The sequence below is a fragment of the Octopus sinensis genome, linkage group LG11, assembly GCF_006345805.1.
Source record: "Octopus sinensis linkage group LG11, ASM634580v1, whole genome shotgun sequence".
In the NCBI taxonomy this organism is placed as follows: Eukaryota; Metazoa; Mollusca; class Cephalopoda; order Octopoda; family Octopodidae; genus Octopus; species Octopus sinensis.
In genome coordinates, this window is record NC_043007.1 from 2,065,145 (window position 1) to 2,084,243 (window position 19,099).

Below are 19,099 nucleotides of genomic sequence, written 5' to 3' on the forward strand. Positions count from 1 at the left end.
AATGTAATTTATGAAGCCAATTCCCCTAAAATTTCAGGCCTTGTGCTTATAGTAAAAAAGATAAGAATGGTGATGATGATGATCATGATAAGGATGGTGAATGATGAACTTATTAGAGTGTGGGCCAAATGCATTTTGGCTCTTTTCATTCTGAGTTTAAAGTCATCCTTTTCTGGCTGATGTTATAAGGTGCCAGTTAGGTACTGGAGTTGGTGGAATAAACTAAACCTTTCATCTTAAAATTGCTATACTTCTGCTTGAATTAAAAACCATTATTATCATTATCATTATAATATTCATGTAATATTTTCATCATCATTGTTATTGTTTAACGTCTGCTTTTCATGCTCGCATGGGTTGAACGATTTGACTGAGGACTGGAGAGCCAGAGGCTGCACCAGGCTCAATCTGATCTGGCAAGGTTTCTACAGCTGGATACCCTTCCTAATGCCAACTACTCTGAGAGTGTAGTGGGTGCTTTTTACGTGCCACCAGCATGGGAGCTAGTCAGGGAGCACTGGCATCGACCACATTCGGAAGGTGCCTTTTATATGCCACTGGCATGGGAGCCAGTTGGGGCCACTAGCTTCGACCACGTTTCGAAGATGCTTTTTACATTCCACTGGCACAGGAGCCAGTGGTGGTGGTAGTGGTGGGGGCACTAGCTTCGACCACATTCGGAAAGTGCTTTTTATGTGCCACCAGCACGGGAGCCAGTTTGGGGATGTTAACAAATCCAATTTTTCTGATTTTACTTACTTGTCCTTCCAATTCCATGAATTTTTAAAAAAGGATTTTTACCCATGCCCAGTTTCCAGGAACTCCTCTTTCCCAGTATCTCCCTCACTCTCTCCTTCTCCCTCACTCTCTTGAGCCGACCTATCATTTACTTATCCCGCTATTCTCTGTCTTTAATTACGCTGTCATCTGGCAAAGCAACCACATTTCTGACATCACGTGCTCTACTTTCGCTTTCCTTCTTTCCCTCTCTGGTAAATTTGCACTCAGAAATTGCATAGTTCCTAGCAATGGTTACTTCAATAATTGCTTCTGGATGGCATATTACTTTTTATCTACTAATCCCCCCCCCATCACACTTAACCACCATGCATCCTCTTACACACATTTTGTGAGGCATTTTTCTTTCTTTTTTTTGCACATATATAATTGTATTCATCACAGTTATTACGACGAAATTGTGTTTCGTTTTCACTGTGTGTTTTATTTCCATGACATATTGGACGGCTGTAATCAAACTCGGTTATTGACAGAATTTCTGCAGTATATGAATATGCAATTACCTTTTGCTCATTTTTTTTCGTTTGATTTGTATTGGGTGACAGACGAATGCACCAGAGAAATGCGTGGTTCTGGGTGGGAGGGAGTGGAGTAGAGAGTATTTAAAAATCATCATCATTGGCGTAGGAGTGGCTGTGTGGTAAGTAGCTTGCTCACCAACCACATGGTTCCGGGTTCAGTCCCACTGCGTGGCATCTTGGGCAAGTGTCTTCTGCTATAGCCCCGGGCCGACCAATGCCTTGTGAGTGGATTTGGTAGACGGAAACTGAAAGAAGCCCGTCGTATATATGTATGTATATGTGTGTGTGTGTGTATATGTGTATATGTTTCTGTGTCTGTGTTTGTCCCCCCAACATCACTTGACAACCGATGCTGGTGTGTTTAGGTCCCCATAACTTAGCGGTTCGGCAAAAGAGACTGATAAAATAAGTACTAGGCTTCCAAAGAATAAGTCTTGGGGTTGATTTGCTCGACTAAAGCCGGTGCTCCGGCATGGCTGCAGTCAAATGACTGAAACAAGTAAAAGAGTAAAAGAGAATCATCATCATCATTATCATCATTTAACGTCCGTTTTCCATGTTGGCATGGGTTGGACGGTTCGACTGAGGTCTGGAAAGCCAAGAGGATGCACCTGACGCCAGTCTGATCTAGCAGTGTTTCTACAGCTGGATGCCCTTTATAGCACTCCGTGAGTGTAGTGGGTACTTTTTATGTGCCAGCCTCATATGGCCCCTGTGCCAGTAGCACATAAAAAGCACCCACTACACTCACAGAGTGGTTGGCGTTAGGAAGGGCATCCAGCTGTAGAAACACTGCCAGATCAGACTGGAGCCTGGTGCAGCCTCCTTGTTTCCCAGACCCCGGTCGAACTGTCCAACCCATGCTAGCATGGAAAGCGGACATTAAACGATGATGATGATGATTATTATTATTATTATTATTATTATTATTATTATTATTATTATTATTATTATCACCATCATCATTATTAAGGTGATGAGCTGGTAGAATCATTAGCACACCTGACAAAATGCTTACCAGTATTTTGTCATCCTTTACGTTCTGAGTTCCAGTTCCACCAAGGTTCACTTTGTCTTTCATCTTTTGGGGTTGGGGAAATAAAAAGCAATTGAACACCAGGGGCAGTGTAATTGACTTCAACCCTTCCCATTGGGCTTGCTGGCATTGTGCCAAAATAAGAAAGAATTGTTATTATCGTTGTTGTTGTTGTTGTCCACTTTTGTGTCCTGTGTCGAATTCTCCCAAGCTCGACATTGCCTTTCATCCTATCAGGGTCGATTAAAATACATACCGGTTGTATACTGGAGGGTTGATGTAATCAACTTGACTCCCCACCAAAAATTTCGGGCCTTGTGCCTGTTGTTGAAGGAATTATTGTAGTCCCTGGAGGAATTGGTCAACTCATTAGAGCATTAGGCAAAATGCCTTCTGGCATTTGTTCTAGGTCTTTTGCATTCTGTGTTCAAATCCTGACAACGACATCTTTGTTTCCTTTCCCTCCAAATAAAATGAAGTATCAATCAAGTGTTGGGGGGTTGAGGTAATTGTCTAACTAACCCAACAGCTCAGAATTGCTGGCCTTCGGCCTACATTAGGAATTAAATTGTAGGAGACTTGGCCATTATTAATAATTGGTGAAGGATCTGTTGTCGGTTTTGCAAGATTAAGACGGTATGAAAGAAGTGAGGAAGAAGTGGTGGGTGAGATTGTACCTGTGGTAAGAGAGTATGTGATTAAAGGTGATGAGAAACAGGTAATTAATGTAGACAAGAAGATTGAATTAAGTCCATGAAGTTCACTGGTAAAAGCTAAAATTTAAGGTTAAAAATAAACTTATTACACAGAGCCAAATTTTTCTCAGAGCTATGAAAATTGCCTTGGCTATTTGAGGTGCCAAATATTTCAAAAATTCCTTGAAAGCACTATTACTTAAGGTTTGCTAGGCATACTCGTGTGTGTGTGTGTGTGTGTGTGTGTGTGTGTGTGTGCTGATGCATGTACTTTTTTGTGTTAATTGAAATTTCCATTAGATTCTTCAATGTATTTGCTAACTTAGCTAGTCTACTTTTGATCTAGAGTTTCCCCTTTCTGACCTCAATGTTGTATCTTGAAGCAAGTTTTGGCAACTACCAGTTTCTTCAGCGCCTTTGTTTGTCACTGTTTTAGTGTTACTGGTTTTCTATTTTGTTGCAATTGAGCAACATAAACTACAATTCCAAATCTATTAATTCAAATTTTGGTATTCCTGTCGGGAATAATTTACGAAACAACTGTTGACAAGGCAATTTAGTCTTACAAGCAACATTAGAGTGAAGGTATGTTTGGGCCTGTATGTATGAGTAATTGTATGTGAATGCAAAACATGTATACATGCATCTGTTGAACATGTTTTTCTTTATATTTTACAGCTTTGAGCCAAGTCTTTCCATTGGAATTTTTACCATTTCCATTTATTTTTCTTAAACGAATACATGTGCTAAATATCTTCTGATTTTCTTTTACTCACATTTTTTTTATCTCTTCACATGATTTTCTAAGTTTTTATTGATATTATTCTGTGGGGTTTGGTCTCTTTCTCATAAATTTTCTTTACTTTTTACATTTATTATATTTTTTTATCCTGTTTTGCAATATCTGGAATAAAGGCTTTCCCAGTTTGGACTGAATCCTTAGCATTTATCTTCTGGATTTTATTTCTCACACTTTAAGTAACTTTCTTGGATTTCTTGCTTTCATTCTTCCTCTCAAAAGTCCCCTACACTCAAAAGTGTAATCATAAGCTGCTACATTTCCAGACAATTCCTTAAGCTCTAGAATTACTGACTGATGATTCTTACATCAAAGAATTTTCATTATGATTCAAATAGATTCTGATCTTTTAAAACCTTCGTTCTTTCTTATCAACTCCAATTAATCCTTTAACCCTTTTGATACCAACCCGGCTGAAATTGCCTCTGGCTCTGTTGTACAAATGTTTTGTTTTCATAGGTTCTGAATTAAAATCTTCCACCAAACCTTAGTCACAATTTATGTTCCTAACACTAGCTTAATGATAACTAAGTTATTTTACTAAATTCTTTGTTATATACAAAATCAATTGAAAGAAACAGAGCATCTCAAAATAAATACAGTAACGAAAGGATGAAATAATTCATCAATGACTTCTGTTTCATATGTGTGTATACACACACACACACTCCTCTAACCACTTTTTCACTCTCCTTTTTTTATTCTTCTATATTTTTCATCTGCTGAAGGACTAGTGTCCAAAATGTCAAGACATTTTCCCTTCCTTTTAAGCATTGAACTACTCCAAAAAGTGTTAAAAGCTAGTCTCTCCTGGGTTGTCTCCTTTCTTGTTTGTCATCTCTGATTTCCTAATGTATTCTATATTCACTTGTATATAAGTTGCACTGTTTTATGCTTGATTTTAACTGAAAATCTGAAATGCAACACCTACTCAAGTATATATGGTGTGTATGTGTGTTTGTGTGTGTATACACACACACACACATGCATACACACACACCATATCTGTTTGAGCATAAGTGCCCCCCACCACCACCACCAGTCATGTAACGACATCTGTGCTTTTCTTTTGACTATTCTTTTCCTTCTCTCCAGATCTTTGTTCTTTCTGATGAAGACCCATGCTCAAAATGTCACGGCTCCTCTTCTTGCCATCTTAAACACAATAAATTCACTGTCAAATTCCGCCAAGGTCGAATTTGCCTTTCATCCTTTCAGGGTCGATAAATTAAGTACCAGTGTGTGTGTGTAGGTATATGTATGAGACCCAAAATCTATTTTCTTAAGAAAACAAAAACTGATCACAGGAACATTTTATTCCACGTATTAATGCAGCTGCTTTCCAGAGACTGTTATAAAGAGATTTATGAATTACTATGACTAATGCTACCACTTGGCTTTCAGTAATATCTTCTTGTTATTTGCTTCGGAAACATATATAAAGTACAGCACGGCCATAATAAACTTTGCATCATTTTAATACTAAGAATATAGGCTTTAAACTTTCTCTTATATTTATTTCAGGTTGACTGGATAACAATGAATTTTGTACCATTTTCTGAGAAGACAATTGAACTGGTCATTGAATTATATCGGAACACTGCCAAACACCCGGCTGTCATACAAGCCCATGTTCTTCAACATATAATAAAGGTTTGTACTTTAGTGTATTGTTTTTTTTTTTGTTTTCTGTCTCCTTTCTCTCTCTTTTTTTTTTTTTTTTGTAAATTTAAATTATAATGATATATTAACTGTCAAAAAAATTTTCTTCATTTCTTTTACATTGTGATTTTCAAAGTATGTAGTGAATTTGTCTTTGTTGAGATTCAAGGAGAGACAAAGAAGATGGTTTGGAAAACTTCCTCAGTGGCGTTTCATCTGTCTTCACGTTCTCAGTTCAAATTCTGCCGAGGTCGACTTTGCCTTTCATCCTTTTGGATTAAGTACCAGTTGAGTACTGGGGTCAATGTAATTAACTGTCCCCCTCCCCCAAATTTCAGGCCTTGTGCCTATAGTGGAAAGAAAGAAAGATTATTATTATTATTATTATTATTTTATGTTTGACTTTTGCTTTGCATTTGTACAAGTTGGCTCCAAGAGACTTCAAGAGACAAGCTAGAAATTCATGTTGGTGTTATGCCTAGGGTGCCATATATTTGGTTTTGTACATAGTATTGTTCTAGAAAATGTTTTTTAAAAAAACAACAAAATTATAAGTTTGTTTTAAACTTTGAGATTACATAGACATTATTTTACATAGGATTTGGGCAGTTCCTATGAGCACTATCTTTTGAATTTCTGCCATTTTGGGGTCTCCTGGTATCTGAGCTAGGTAGCAATCAGCCCATTTTGCTCTCATTTCTTGGGCACCTATGACAACAGGTATTGTTTTTCGTCATGTTTGTTTGTCCGTGGACAAGATATAACTGCTGGATGGATTTGGATGAAACTTTCAGGGATGTTTGGCCTTGTGACTGACAAGCTCATTAGATTCTAGAATCAATTCAGTACTGGACAACAATTCTGGATTATTTTTCCTATCTTTTTACTTAATTTTTGAGACCAGTTGGGTTCATTTTTAGTATTCTTGTTTGTTAGAGCAGTTGAGTTGATTTCAGATATTCATATTTTAAAAATCATCTCCAGTCAATCGTTGAGAGGACGTTGGTGTTGCCTTGGCAGAAGTTTGTGCCCTCCGAGTGCTCTTATTCATCATCATCATCATTGTTTAATGTTTGTTTTCCATGCTAGCATGGGTTAGACAGTTTGACCATGGGTTGGATGGTTCGACATGGTTTGGATGGTTCGACATGGGTTGGACGGTTCGACTGCATGGGTTGGACGGTTCGACTGCATGGGTTGGACAGTTTGACATGAGTTGGACGGTTCAGCATGGGTTGGATGGTTCGACATGGGTTGCACGGTTCGGCATGGGTTGGACGATTCGGCATGGGTTGGATGGTTCGGCATGGTTTGGATGGTTCGACATGGGTTGGACGGTTCGACTGCATGGGTTGGACAGTTTGACATGAGTTGGATGGTTCGATATGGGTTGGATGGTTCAGCATGGGTTGGATGGTTCGACATGGGTTGCACGGTTCGGCATGGGTTGGACGATTCGGCATGGGTTGGATGGTTCGGCATGGGTTGGACGGTTCAGCATATATATATTAATATTGTTATGTTACAGATAATGGGTTCTTCAAAGTCGTAACAAGCTTTAACTATTGAATAACAACCATTTTTCTTGTAACTCTGCTACCTTCCAAGTAGACATTCCATTACGGCACCGACATTGGCATTTCGAACCATAAGTTAATAATCACAACCATTAGTTAGAAGTCTCATATACGAACCACTTTCACCTGTAAAACATGATATTATGCTGTTCGTATTATACAACCATGATTATGACTACTGTAAAAGTTTGATGTATAGATCCATTTATATTCTCATGTGCCTGGCATTTCTAGGAAATGGTAAAAATTGTATGGAAAATAAAATCTTGTTTGCTGATTTCCATTAGAAATATTCGTTTTTATGTCTTGAATGCTCACCTTTACTTTCTAGGTAGTAAGTTTTACTGATTGACTTTATTTTTTTTTTGTCTTTGAATTTTTGCAGGCATTCAGATTACCTCTTGGACTCAAGTATGGCTGCCCATCACCAACCACCTGGATGCTGTCTATAAATGCTCTCCTTACAATTCTTAACATTGGTTTACCAGTCGCTAGAAAACACGGTAAGAGTTTCTATTTTGGCTGTCTTTTTAGTCTTTCTGGCCATAAGATCATCATCATCATCATCATTCATCATTATAATTTTCTCTCTTTCTTTTAAATTTCTTTCCATATTCAAGTGTTCCTTCCAATTTCTAAATTCCATTATTTCAAAGAGAAATTTAGTCAAATTAATCACCTCCACCCAGCCCTCTTATATACACTCGCTCAATCTATTATGTTTATTTAATTTTATTTTTTTTACAATTTAAAAAAAAACAAACTTCTATAACTCTCTGTATAAGCACATGAAATTCATTGTTTCAGTCAATTTATAGCCTGTGTTGATTGTATGTATGTATGTATGTATGTATGTATGTGTGTATGTATGTATGTATGTATGTATGTATGTATGCATGCATGCATGCATGCATGCATGTATGTATGTATGTATGTATGTATGTATGTATGTATCAATCACCGTGACCGACCAGGCTATCAGATGTTGCTACACATCACTGGTCACAATGCGCTTTGCATTGTTTTAGCCTTCAAATGACGCCACCCCACTGGCTAAGCGAGCAGGTCAACAGAAAAAGAGAGAAAGTTGTGGCGAAAGAGTACAGCAGGGATCACCACCACCCCCTGCCGGAGCCTCGTGGAGCTTTAGGTGTTTTCGCTCAATAAACACTCACAGCGCCCGGTCTGGGAATTGAAACCTCGATCCAACAACCGCAAGTCCACTGCCCTAACCACTGGGCCATTGCGCCTCCACGCACACACACACACAATACACACACACACACACATATATATATATATATATATATATATATATATATATGAAATTGAATATTTTATTTAATATTTTTTACTATTGTATCATAGCTACATTTATTATGTTGTTCAGGGGATAAGTGGAGTATTGCTGAGGGGGAGGAAGACAGCAAGGAACTACAGAGAATGGTGTGTGTTGAGCCATTGGTAGATGGCGCTAAGAGTGATAGGATAAGATGGCTGAAGTAGAATGAAAGTGGCTGGGATGATGGAAAGGAACGCTGAAGGAAGTAGAGAATAAAATATATTGATTAAAATGCGAATCTATAATATATATATGAGGGAGGGCAGATCTCAATTTGTTAAAGTAAAAATGTTTTAACTTGCCAAAAGTGGAGAGGAAAATGATTTCCTTGTGAGAAAATGAAAGAATTTCCCTTGAAAAGGAAATTGTTAAGGAATGAAAGTATTCAATAATAAGAGTGAAATATTGAAGCTAAAGCTGCAAGGTGTTTCGATATTTAAAGATTAAAGGCTGTCAAGGTATTGATTCTGTATTATATTTCATATTTGTCTTGGATAGACTCCAGTCTTATGTTTGATATCTGGTACTTCTTGTTTGGTTTCTTCAGTTCTGTTCCCGATGCTATCAGTTCAAATCTGATAGCATCAACTTCCAATTGACTGCTCTTTCCTCAGTTTTGAAACCCTATAAGTAAGCATTGGTGTCAGTGATTCTTATTATCAGTTCAAACTCTCTGTCATCCTTCCAACAGGTGCATTGTAGGTAGAAGGCTTTTCCTCTCTCCTGTCATCAATTTACTGAGTCCAAATGCTATCTTTCACACACTGGCTTCACTGGCATCTCAGAGTGCCACTCTATGGCACTTCAATGTAGTGACAAATCACCAGAAGTTTGTCAGCTTCCTCATCTTGCAACAAGACAAATTCATTAACCATTTCATTACTATATTTATTTTGAGATGCTCTGTGTTTCTTTCAATTAATTTTAAATATAACAAAGAATTTAGTAAAATAACTTCGTTATCATTAAGCTATTGTTAGGAACATAAATTGTGACTAAGGTTTGGTGGAAGATTTTAATTCAGAACTTTTGAAAACAAAACATTTGTACTATAGAGCCAGAGATGGTTTCAGATGGGTTGGTATCGAAAGGGTTAAAGTTTACAAAATTATGATAAACTGATACAAATGTTAATGCTTGAACAAACTTGATAATGAGTCAATTTCTTGGATAATGATATCAAGAATGTTTCTCTTAGCACCGTTTTTGTTTCTACAAACATCGTCTGAAATGGAATAAAACATCTGTAAATGTTTGTGTTTGTGAAATGTCAAGTATCCCTTGAACCTTTTTGTTTTAGCAGTGATAATTTTAAAGAAAGCTGCGCTGTATGCTTTCTGCTTAAGAATTGAAATCAATTTTAGCATCGGAGGTTGGAACTTCAGCACAGAGACCAATATTTTGCTTCCTAATCAAAAATCAACCACATTTTCAATGTTTTTAAACATTGGAGGAGATTATTAACACACCAATTTTAACTGTTGTTTGTGCTTCCTCAGGCGGCATTGGTTTATGGTTTCCCTCTACAGATAAGTACCATTAGTCTTCGTCAAGTAGACAAGCAGAATGGAAATCAATTATACTCTTAAAAGATTTTGATTTTACTTTTATTTTTATTGCATTTTATTTTATATTTTACTTTTGTTTTAATTTTTTTTTTCAGGAATTGTCAGTACTGGCATTTTTCTCAATTTTCAGATAATCTAATTCCAATGTAATTTTAGGGAAATTTTGTTAAGCTAGTGCAAAGTAAAGTTGTTGGTTTTCTTATTTTATTGTTAAATGTTGCGTGATGCTTCTCGTATTAATGTGTTAGACAACTGGCCACGAGGCCATGAATTCAAATTTTGTTACAGCCAGCATATTGCTTCCACGTTCCTCATATTGCCTGGTTGAAAATAAATTCCAATTATTCTACAGGTTTGAGTTTAGCAAAAAGAAGAGTCTCAAACTATATGGAAACTGAAATAAATGGCTATCAAGTTTCCAAATTCCATAAAACCATTCTTCCTCTTGTATTTGTTCTGAAAATAGACTTAGTGCCATACAATAATCACAAAAGAAAATTTACTTTCCATTCTTAAAATTTATTAATAATTTTCTATGTTCACTTGAATGGCTGATTACATACTGACCATTGTAATCAATATCGGCATTTTACATCTGCTTTCCTTGCTGGCATGAGTTGGACTGCTCTTCATAGACCACATCAATTCTTATTCAGAGTTACTTCGCGTTTAGATTTCATCTCTTGATTGTTTTCTTTTTCTCTTTCGGTTTCTGTGTCCAGATGCCATTCGCAACCATTAACCACTTTTTCTAGAGTCTCCTGGCTGCATATTATGATATTGGAACTAGTATTATAAAGGTTATCCTATACCAGACAAATTTAAAGAATTCTCTCAACTCTATGTCTCCATTTATTCATCAACTGCTTTACTGGAATGTTCTCAGTAGCATTATATTGGCACCAACACTTACAGGGTTGCTTTGTACATTATCGCATTAGAGAACCCTTACCACTTTGTAATGTCTTCACATACTCGGGGCTATACAACTGAGCAGCTGATGTGTTTGTAATTTTTAATCATTTCTTCTCGTTCTATGGAACATATATATATCAATCCCTTAAAACAAAGTTCCCCATCTATTTTGTTTCAATAAACAAAGAGTATTCATATTGCTGCATTCCAGCATGAATGCCAAACAGCATATCATTTCCAAATTTCTGGCAGAGTGAATTGTGTCATGGTGCCCAACTGACCCTACTATACTGTGTAGTCAACAAAAATCAAAAACAAACAATGCACATGTGTGAAATTAAAAACATGTATATGCATGTACATATGCACAAACATTCAGTGTTTACTCTTTAGACTTGTAGAGTTATTTGTACCAGTCTCTCTCTTTGCCCTTTTTAAAGCTTAGCCAGGTTTTAAAGCGGTTTCCCGGTTTCCATGGCGTATGTGTTCCCCAGCAGGACGGGATGCCAGTCCATCACAGCGTAACTCATTTTTGCCAGCTGAGTGGACTGGAGCAACGTGAAATGAAGCGTTTTGCTCAAGAACACAACACATCGCCCGGTCCAGGAATCGAAACCACAATCTTATGATCATGGTGCTGACACCCTACTGGACTTGAGACAGCATTCACCCGGGGTGGGTTGAGCTGGCATCATTCATCGTCAATGCTGCATCTCTCACAAACGCCAACCAGACCTGGTGATTTGAGGCTAACGACCGTGTGATCTTCAACCACTCCTTATTCCAGCGGCGAACGCCGTAGATATGGGAGCCTAGGTTGGGTTCCAGATCAGCCTTGACTGTCATCAGCCAGGTTTTTTGTTGTCCACCACATCACTTTTGCCAACCCTGAAGGGGAGCTGCTCCGTAGATGAATTCTTCTGGTTGACAACGGAGGGCATGACCCAGCCAACACAGACGTCTTGTTAGAATGACTTGTCGGAGGGAGGTGATTCTGCACTGGTGTCGCACCGAATTGTTGGAGATGCTGACACCCTAACCACCCTAACCCTAACCACTAAGCCACGCACCTCCACATTTGTACTTGTAACTATATATATGTGTTTTTGAAATTTCCTGCTTGTTTCTCTCATAGTTTCCATAATGTCTACATTATATATTCTGCTGTATTCTTTATTATTCCAGTTACCTATATTCAAATCTGCATAAATATAATTATGATTTCATTTTGTCTGTCTCTAGAAGCTGACTTTCAAGACATGTGGCCAGAGTTGGCATTAACTCTTGAAGATTTCCTTTTCTCGAAAAAGTAAGTCACTTTACATTACATTTACTATATTATACTGATTCCTCTGTCCCTGATCACCACCCGGTGTGGGACCCTCCACTCTCCCTCATACACCTATCTACACTCTCCCTGAAGGCAGCGAGCTGGCAGAAACGTCAGCATGCCTGGTGATGTGTAGTCATATTTTGTTTGCCACTACGTTCTGAGTTCAAATTCCGCTGAGATCGACTTTGCCTTTCATCCTTTCGGGGTCGATAAATTAAGTACCAGTTACGCACTGGGGTCTATGTAATCGACTTAAGCCATTTGTCTGTCCTTGTTTGTCCCCTCTGTGTGAGTAATAAAGAAATATATCTACACTCTCCCCATGCTCCAATATATTTATCATACCCTCCCTCCCTCCCAGCCACTCCATTTTCTCTCACCATCACTTGCTACAGTCATGTCTTTCCCTGTCTCTAAACATCTCCCCTCACACTCTTATGGACACACCCTCTCTGTACCACTTTTCCCTTCGATACGCCCCACTGTTTCCTTCGATACGTCCCAAACACCTCCAACGCCATCTATTTTTCTGTCTTTTATTCTCATTGCCTCTCTATCTTTCTCCAGCTCTTTCTCCTGGGGCTGATGCACTGGACTAAAAAATCTTTAAGGTGCTGCTCCAGCATGGCCACACTCTGATGACTAAAACAGTGAAAGATAAAAGATATACATACATATCATCATCATCATCATCGTTGTCATTTAATGTCTGCTTTCCATGGTGGCATGGGTTGGATGGCTTGACTGAGGACTGGCAAACCAGATGACTGCACCAGGCTCCAATCCGATCTGGTAGTGTTTCTACAGCTGGATGCCCTTCCTAATGCCAACCACTCTGAGAGTGTAGTGAGTGCTTTTATGTGCCACTGGCATAGGTGTCAGTCAGGTGGGCCTGTCATTGATCTCATTTGGATGGTGCTTTTATGTGCCACCAGCACAGGAGCCAGTCAGGGGTTACTGGCATCGACCATGTTTGAATGGTGCTTTTTACGTGCCACCCGTACGGGAGCCAGTCAGGTGGCACTGGCCCCAGCTATGATATTGTGTGTATGTATGTATATATATATATATATATATATATATATATATATATATATATATATATATATATATATATACATACATACATTTGTATTCTTTTACATGTTTCAGTCATTTGTCTGTGGCCATGCTGGAGCACCATATATATATATATATATATATGTGTATATATATATATATATATATATATATATATATATATATATATATATATATATATATATATATATATATATATATTTTATTGAAATGGATGAATGAATTATCTTGTTACGGTTACGGATTATTCAAAATTTAACCGATACCTGGGTCTTCCCTTCACTAAATATATATATATATATATAATATTATTATTGAACATTATAAAAAAGAAGAACCATCCAAATATTTTATTGAAATTAAATCTGAAACAATCAATGTATAAATTATGTGCTTGCTTCCATGCTATTTGAAACTGCTTTCAAATTTTCTAAATGAGAATTTTGTATAACGACAGTGTTCCAGTACCTGTTGTCTACATAGTGCCAGCTGAAGTGTATGAGTGTGTGTGAGAGAAAGCGAAAGAGAGAGAAAGAGAGAGAGGACAAAAAGAAGGAAAGTGAGACAGAAATCAAAGGGGAGAACTTACCATTCCATTACAACTACCACTTTTTCCTTATCTTTCTTTCTTATTTTTTTTTTTTTTTAATTGGTGCTGTCTTACCCCACAAGGCCGAAGTTAAGATTATTTTGTTTCAATGATTTTTTTTCTGGGTTTGATGTTAATGTTTCTTATTTTTTCATATGTTTGACATATTGTTTTTCAAATAATTCCCTAGCTTTCACAATATTTTACCTTTTTTTTTTGTTTTTTTTTTTATATCTGCTTCACATTTTTCTATTCTCTGATGGTAGATATTGTAGGTGTATAATCTTTGATGTATGTTCATTTTGTGGCTTTACCATAATTGCTTTTCTTAACACTCAATTCCATTCCATGGGGCATTCTTTTGTTATTCACTTCTATCATAATCTTCTATGGATAGCATCTCTATTGAGAGCTAATAAGGCAGTATCATCCCCAGATCTGAACAAACGGCTCATTCTTCCTGCTGGCCTGATCCTTTACTTCTCTGAAGATTTCCTCGATATACTGGAGATAGGAGAGTGAACGACTTTGTTCTGGTTCCTTCCTTAATTTTCAATTCTGCAATGGAGAAAAAGTAAGATATTCCCTAAAAAGTATACAACAATGTGTGAAGGGGCATGGCCTAGTAGATAGGGCTGTAGCACTTGGGATTCTGAGATCAGGGTTTCAATTCTCACTCTGGCTGCACATTGTGTTCTTGAGTAAAACACTTCATTTTACATTGTTCCTGTCCACTCGGGTGTAAATGAGTAACCCTGTGAGGGACTGGCCTTCCAAGCAGGGGGGATATGGGCCTGCTCACCTAACCAGCAGGGAGTATGTGGCCTTGCTCACCTATTCAACAGGGGGTATGTGGCCCTGCTCACCTATCCAGCTGGAGGTATATGGACCTGCTTGCCTACCCAGCAGTGGGGTATGTGGCCCTGCTCACCTATCCAGCAGAGGGTATGTGGGTCTGCTTGCTTAGCCATCAGGGAGGGTATATGGGCCTGCTCACCTAACCAGCAGGGGGTATGTGAGCCTACTTGCCTAGCCAGCAGGGGATATGTATCTTGCTTGCCTAGCCAGCAGGGGGGTATGCAGGCATGTAGGCCAGCTCACCTACCCAGCAGAGTATGTGTGGGCCTGCTTGCCTACCCAGCAGGGGATATGTGGGTCTGCTTGCCTACTAACCAGGGGTTATGTGGGCCTGCATGCCTATCCAGCACATGGTATGTGGGCCCACTGGACTAGCCAGCAGGGTGGCATCATTCAAAAGCTAAAACAAAATGAAATGCATTTGTATTCTTTTACATGTTTCAGTCATTTGTCTGTGGCCATGCTGGAGCACCATATATATATATATTGATGGTGTTATACATATAACAAAGTCTGCCAGCCTGGTCGATACCGTGACTGTGGTATTGCATGCAATAAGGTATTTGTAGCTGTCATGCATAAGTTGCTTTCTCCAGTCTTAAAGTCTTCTAAAAAAATAGTTTACAAGCTCTTCTTATCTTCCAATTCTTGAGCTCTGGTCTCATAAGAAAGATTATGGTCTTACTTTTCCTTCAAGTTGCTAGGTCTCTGCCCAAAGATAAAGAATGGGGCACAGGCTGCCTTTCCTCTTCTGACTAATCCACAAGCTAAAACTTCCTTTAAAAATAATATTGTATATTTCAGAGATGAGGAATTTACATTGGATAGATGCATGTCCTCATCTTGTTTGTTACCACAATGTTCTGCTCATTTACTCTCCAGCCTTCATCAGGTGTCCTAGTAGAATTTTGAATCTAACCCTGGGTTCTCATTTCTAAGGTATTTTTTTGATGATGTTGTTATTATTATTATTTATTCAAGTCACTACCCAGAATTGAAGTTGCACTCTTAGGGTTAGTAGCCCATGCTCTTAACCATCATGCCCGTGAGCAATTATAGAGTGAATTTATAAACCTAATATTTTTGCATCCTTCCTTAATACTGGTTCCCATATACTATTCATATCTGCACTAGACACAATAACCTCCTAAGCAGACCTGGTGCAAATATGAGTAGAGTATGGGAACCGGTATTAAGGAAGGATAGGAAAATATTAGGTTTATAAGCCCTAAAATTCACTCCATAATTGCCCATGGGCATATGGTGTAGTGGTTAAGTGCGTGGGCTACTCACCCTAAGATTGCAAATTCAATTCCAGAGCCTTGAATCATCATCATCATCGTCATTTAACGTCCGCTTTCCATGCTAGCATGGGTTGGATGGTTTGATTGTGGACTGGTGAGCCAGATGGCTACACCAGGCTCCAGTCTTGATCTGGCAGAGTTTCTACAGCTGGATGCCCTTCCTAACGCCAACCACTCCGAGAGTGTAGTGGGTGCTTTTTACGTGCCACTGGCACGGGGGCCAGGCAGGCAGTACTGGCAACGACCTTGCTCGAATTTTTTTTTTTTTTACTCATGCCAACGGCACAGATGCCAGTTGTATAATAATAATAAAAATAATAATAATAACATCAGCAAAAAAATATCTTAAGAATGAGAACCCAGGGTTGGGTCCAAAATTCTACCAGGACACCTGATGAAGGCTGGAGAGTAAATGAGCCGAAACATTGTCGTAACAACAAACAAGATGGAGACACATATCCGTCCAATATAAATAATGTAAATATTGAACTCAAATAATGTAGTCCTAGATGCACTATCACTAGTATAAGAGGAACACCTCTGGTCATATGTCTTTCCAATCAGGAACAAACCAGTTGTTAACCAGCAACAGCAACTAATACCACAATATCCTGAAATACAAGGTTTATCCACAAACAAGAGAAATACATCCAAAGTACACATAATTTCCGGATATCCATTTTCCTTTTTATACAAGTTTCCTGTCTCTACTTCGGTTACTCTGTCCATGATTGTTTCAAGAATTCTTAAGAATCTGCTGTATATTTTGGTGGAGACTTGCATTTAACAAACTGGAATTGTTTTCATATGTCCTTATTCTTCCAGTTGTATAAACAATACAGTCTCTCTCTGTGGTTGCTTTTTTTTGTTTTTGATTCTTTGACATAACATCTGTGTGTGCATCTGTGTGCATTTCTTTTTCATTGCGATGCAAGTGCAGCATTTTATGAAATACTTATTTAAGTATATGTATACAAGACATTTCTTTGTAGACGTTTGTGTAACGCAAACAGCATATGGAATATGGAAGTCTTTTTGTTTTGTTACTACTCTTTTTCTTTTTATTTCTCCTACTGAAATAGACATGAGAAAAATGCATGCATGCACAGGTATAGACAGACTGACAGACAGACAACTTTACATACACATATATATCTTTTATCTTTTACTTGTTTCAATCATTAAGCAACGGCCATGCTGGGGCACAGTTTTTTTTGTTTTTCTTACCAAGTCTAGTACTTATTCTTATTTCTTTACTGCCCACAAGGGGCTACACATAGAGGGGGACAAACATGGACAGACAAATGGATTAAGTTGATTATATTGACCCCAGTGCATAACTGGTACTTATTTAATCGACTCCGAAAGAATGAAAGGCAAAGTTGACCTTGGCAGAATTTGAACTCAGAATGTAGCAGCAGACGAAATACCTATTTCTTTACTACCCACAAGGGGCTAAACACAGAGGGGACAAACATGGACAGACAAATGGATTAAGTTTATTATATTGACCTCAGTGCGTAACTGGTACTTATTTAATCGACCCCGAAAGGATGAAAACCAAAGTCAACCTCAGCAGAATTTGAACTCAGAACATAGCAGCAGACGAAATACCTATTTCTTTACTACCCACAGGGGGCTAACACAGAGAGGACAAACAAGGACAGACAAATGGATTAAGTTGATTATATCGACCCCAGTGCATAACTGGTACTTAATTTATCGACCCCGAAATGATGAAAGGCAAAGTCGACCTCAGCGGAATTTGAACCCAGAATGTAGCGGCAGACGAAATACTGCTAAGCATTTCGCCTGGCGTGCTAACGTTTCTGCCAGATTCTTTTTGCTGAAGTCCTTGGTTATAGGGGCAAAACCAAACTGACACCACTTGTCAAGCAGCACCGATAGAAGACACACACACACGCACACACACAAACGTATATCGTAAGTCCAAAACATATTTTCAGAAAATGAAAAATAGCTTCACCATTCCATAGCCAGACCATTGTACTACACTTTGACAACTTTTGATATCTCAGCATCTGAAGCAGCTGGAGATACGATAGTTTGATCAAAAGAACCGGCTATTGCAAGCAAAAATAAATATTCTTTTCTACTCTAGGCACAAGTTCGAAATTTTTTGTTAGGGTCAGGCGCAGTTGATTAGATCGACCCCAGTATGCAACTGATACTTAATTTATTGATCCCGAAAGGATGAAAAGCAAAATAGACCTTGGTGGAATTTGAACTCAGAACGTGAAGACAGACGAAATACCTATTTCTTTACTACCCACAAACAGCTAAACACAGAGGGGACAAACAAGGACAGACAAACGGATTAAGTCGATTACATTGACCCTAGCGCGTAACTGGTAATTAATTTATCAACTCCGAAAGGATGAAAGGCAAAGTCAACCTCGGCGGAATTTGAACTCAGAATGTAACTGCAGACGAATTACAGCTACGCATTTCGCGCGGCATGCTAACGATTCTGCCATCTCGCCACCTAGAAAAAATAAATATTGAAAAAAAAAAACCCGTGTTTGGCCACATTTGGACATACAACAGTTTAATTAATAGCAACTGGCTTCTTTCAGTTTCTGTCATCCCAATTCACTGACAAGGCTTTGGTAGGCATGGAGCTACAGTAAAAGACACCTGCCCAATGTGTCACCTTGTGGGACTGAACTGCCAACCATGTGGTTTGGAAGCAAGCTTCTTATCACACAGCTGCACCAGTGCTTATATATGCATGGATTCTGAAGCATACACTGATACATACATACATACACATTGTATATATTTGTGTATAGATAAATATATGTGCACTGACACACACACACACGCATCCATACATGCTTGCGTGTATATACACACACATATTTATTCATACATGCTTGCATTTATATACACACTCACAAATACGCACTCACACTTCTTGCACACACACACATATATCCATACATGCTTGCATTTATACACATACACACACACACTCTCGCACACGCACACACACACTCGC

The 19,099-nt window shown here is 38.3% G+C and overlaps 1 protein-coding gene across 3 annotated transcripts in view; it reads left to right on the plus strand.

Moving 5' to 3' along the window:
* LOC115217025 (protein MON2 homolog) overlaps nucleotides 1-19,099 on the plus strand; it is a 794,357-nt gene that overhangs the window by 748,812 nt on the left and 26,446 nt on the right. For all 3 annotated transcript variants that reach the window (XM_036507025.1, XM_029786561.2, XM_036507026.1), the window contains 3 exons: nucleotides 5,374-5,502; nucleotides 7,474-7,591; nucleotides 12,156-12,222. In XM_036507025.1, coding sequence (XP_036362918.1) covers nucleotides 5,374-5,502; nucleotides 7,474-7,591; nucleotides 12,156-12,222 — 314 coding nt within the window. The remainder of the gene's footprint in view (nucleotides 1-5,373; nucleotides 5,503-7,473; nucleotides 7,592-12,155; nucleotides 12,223-19,099) is intronic.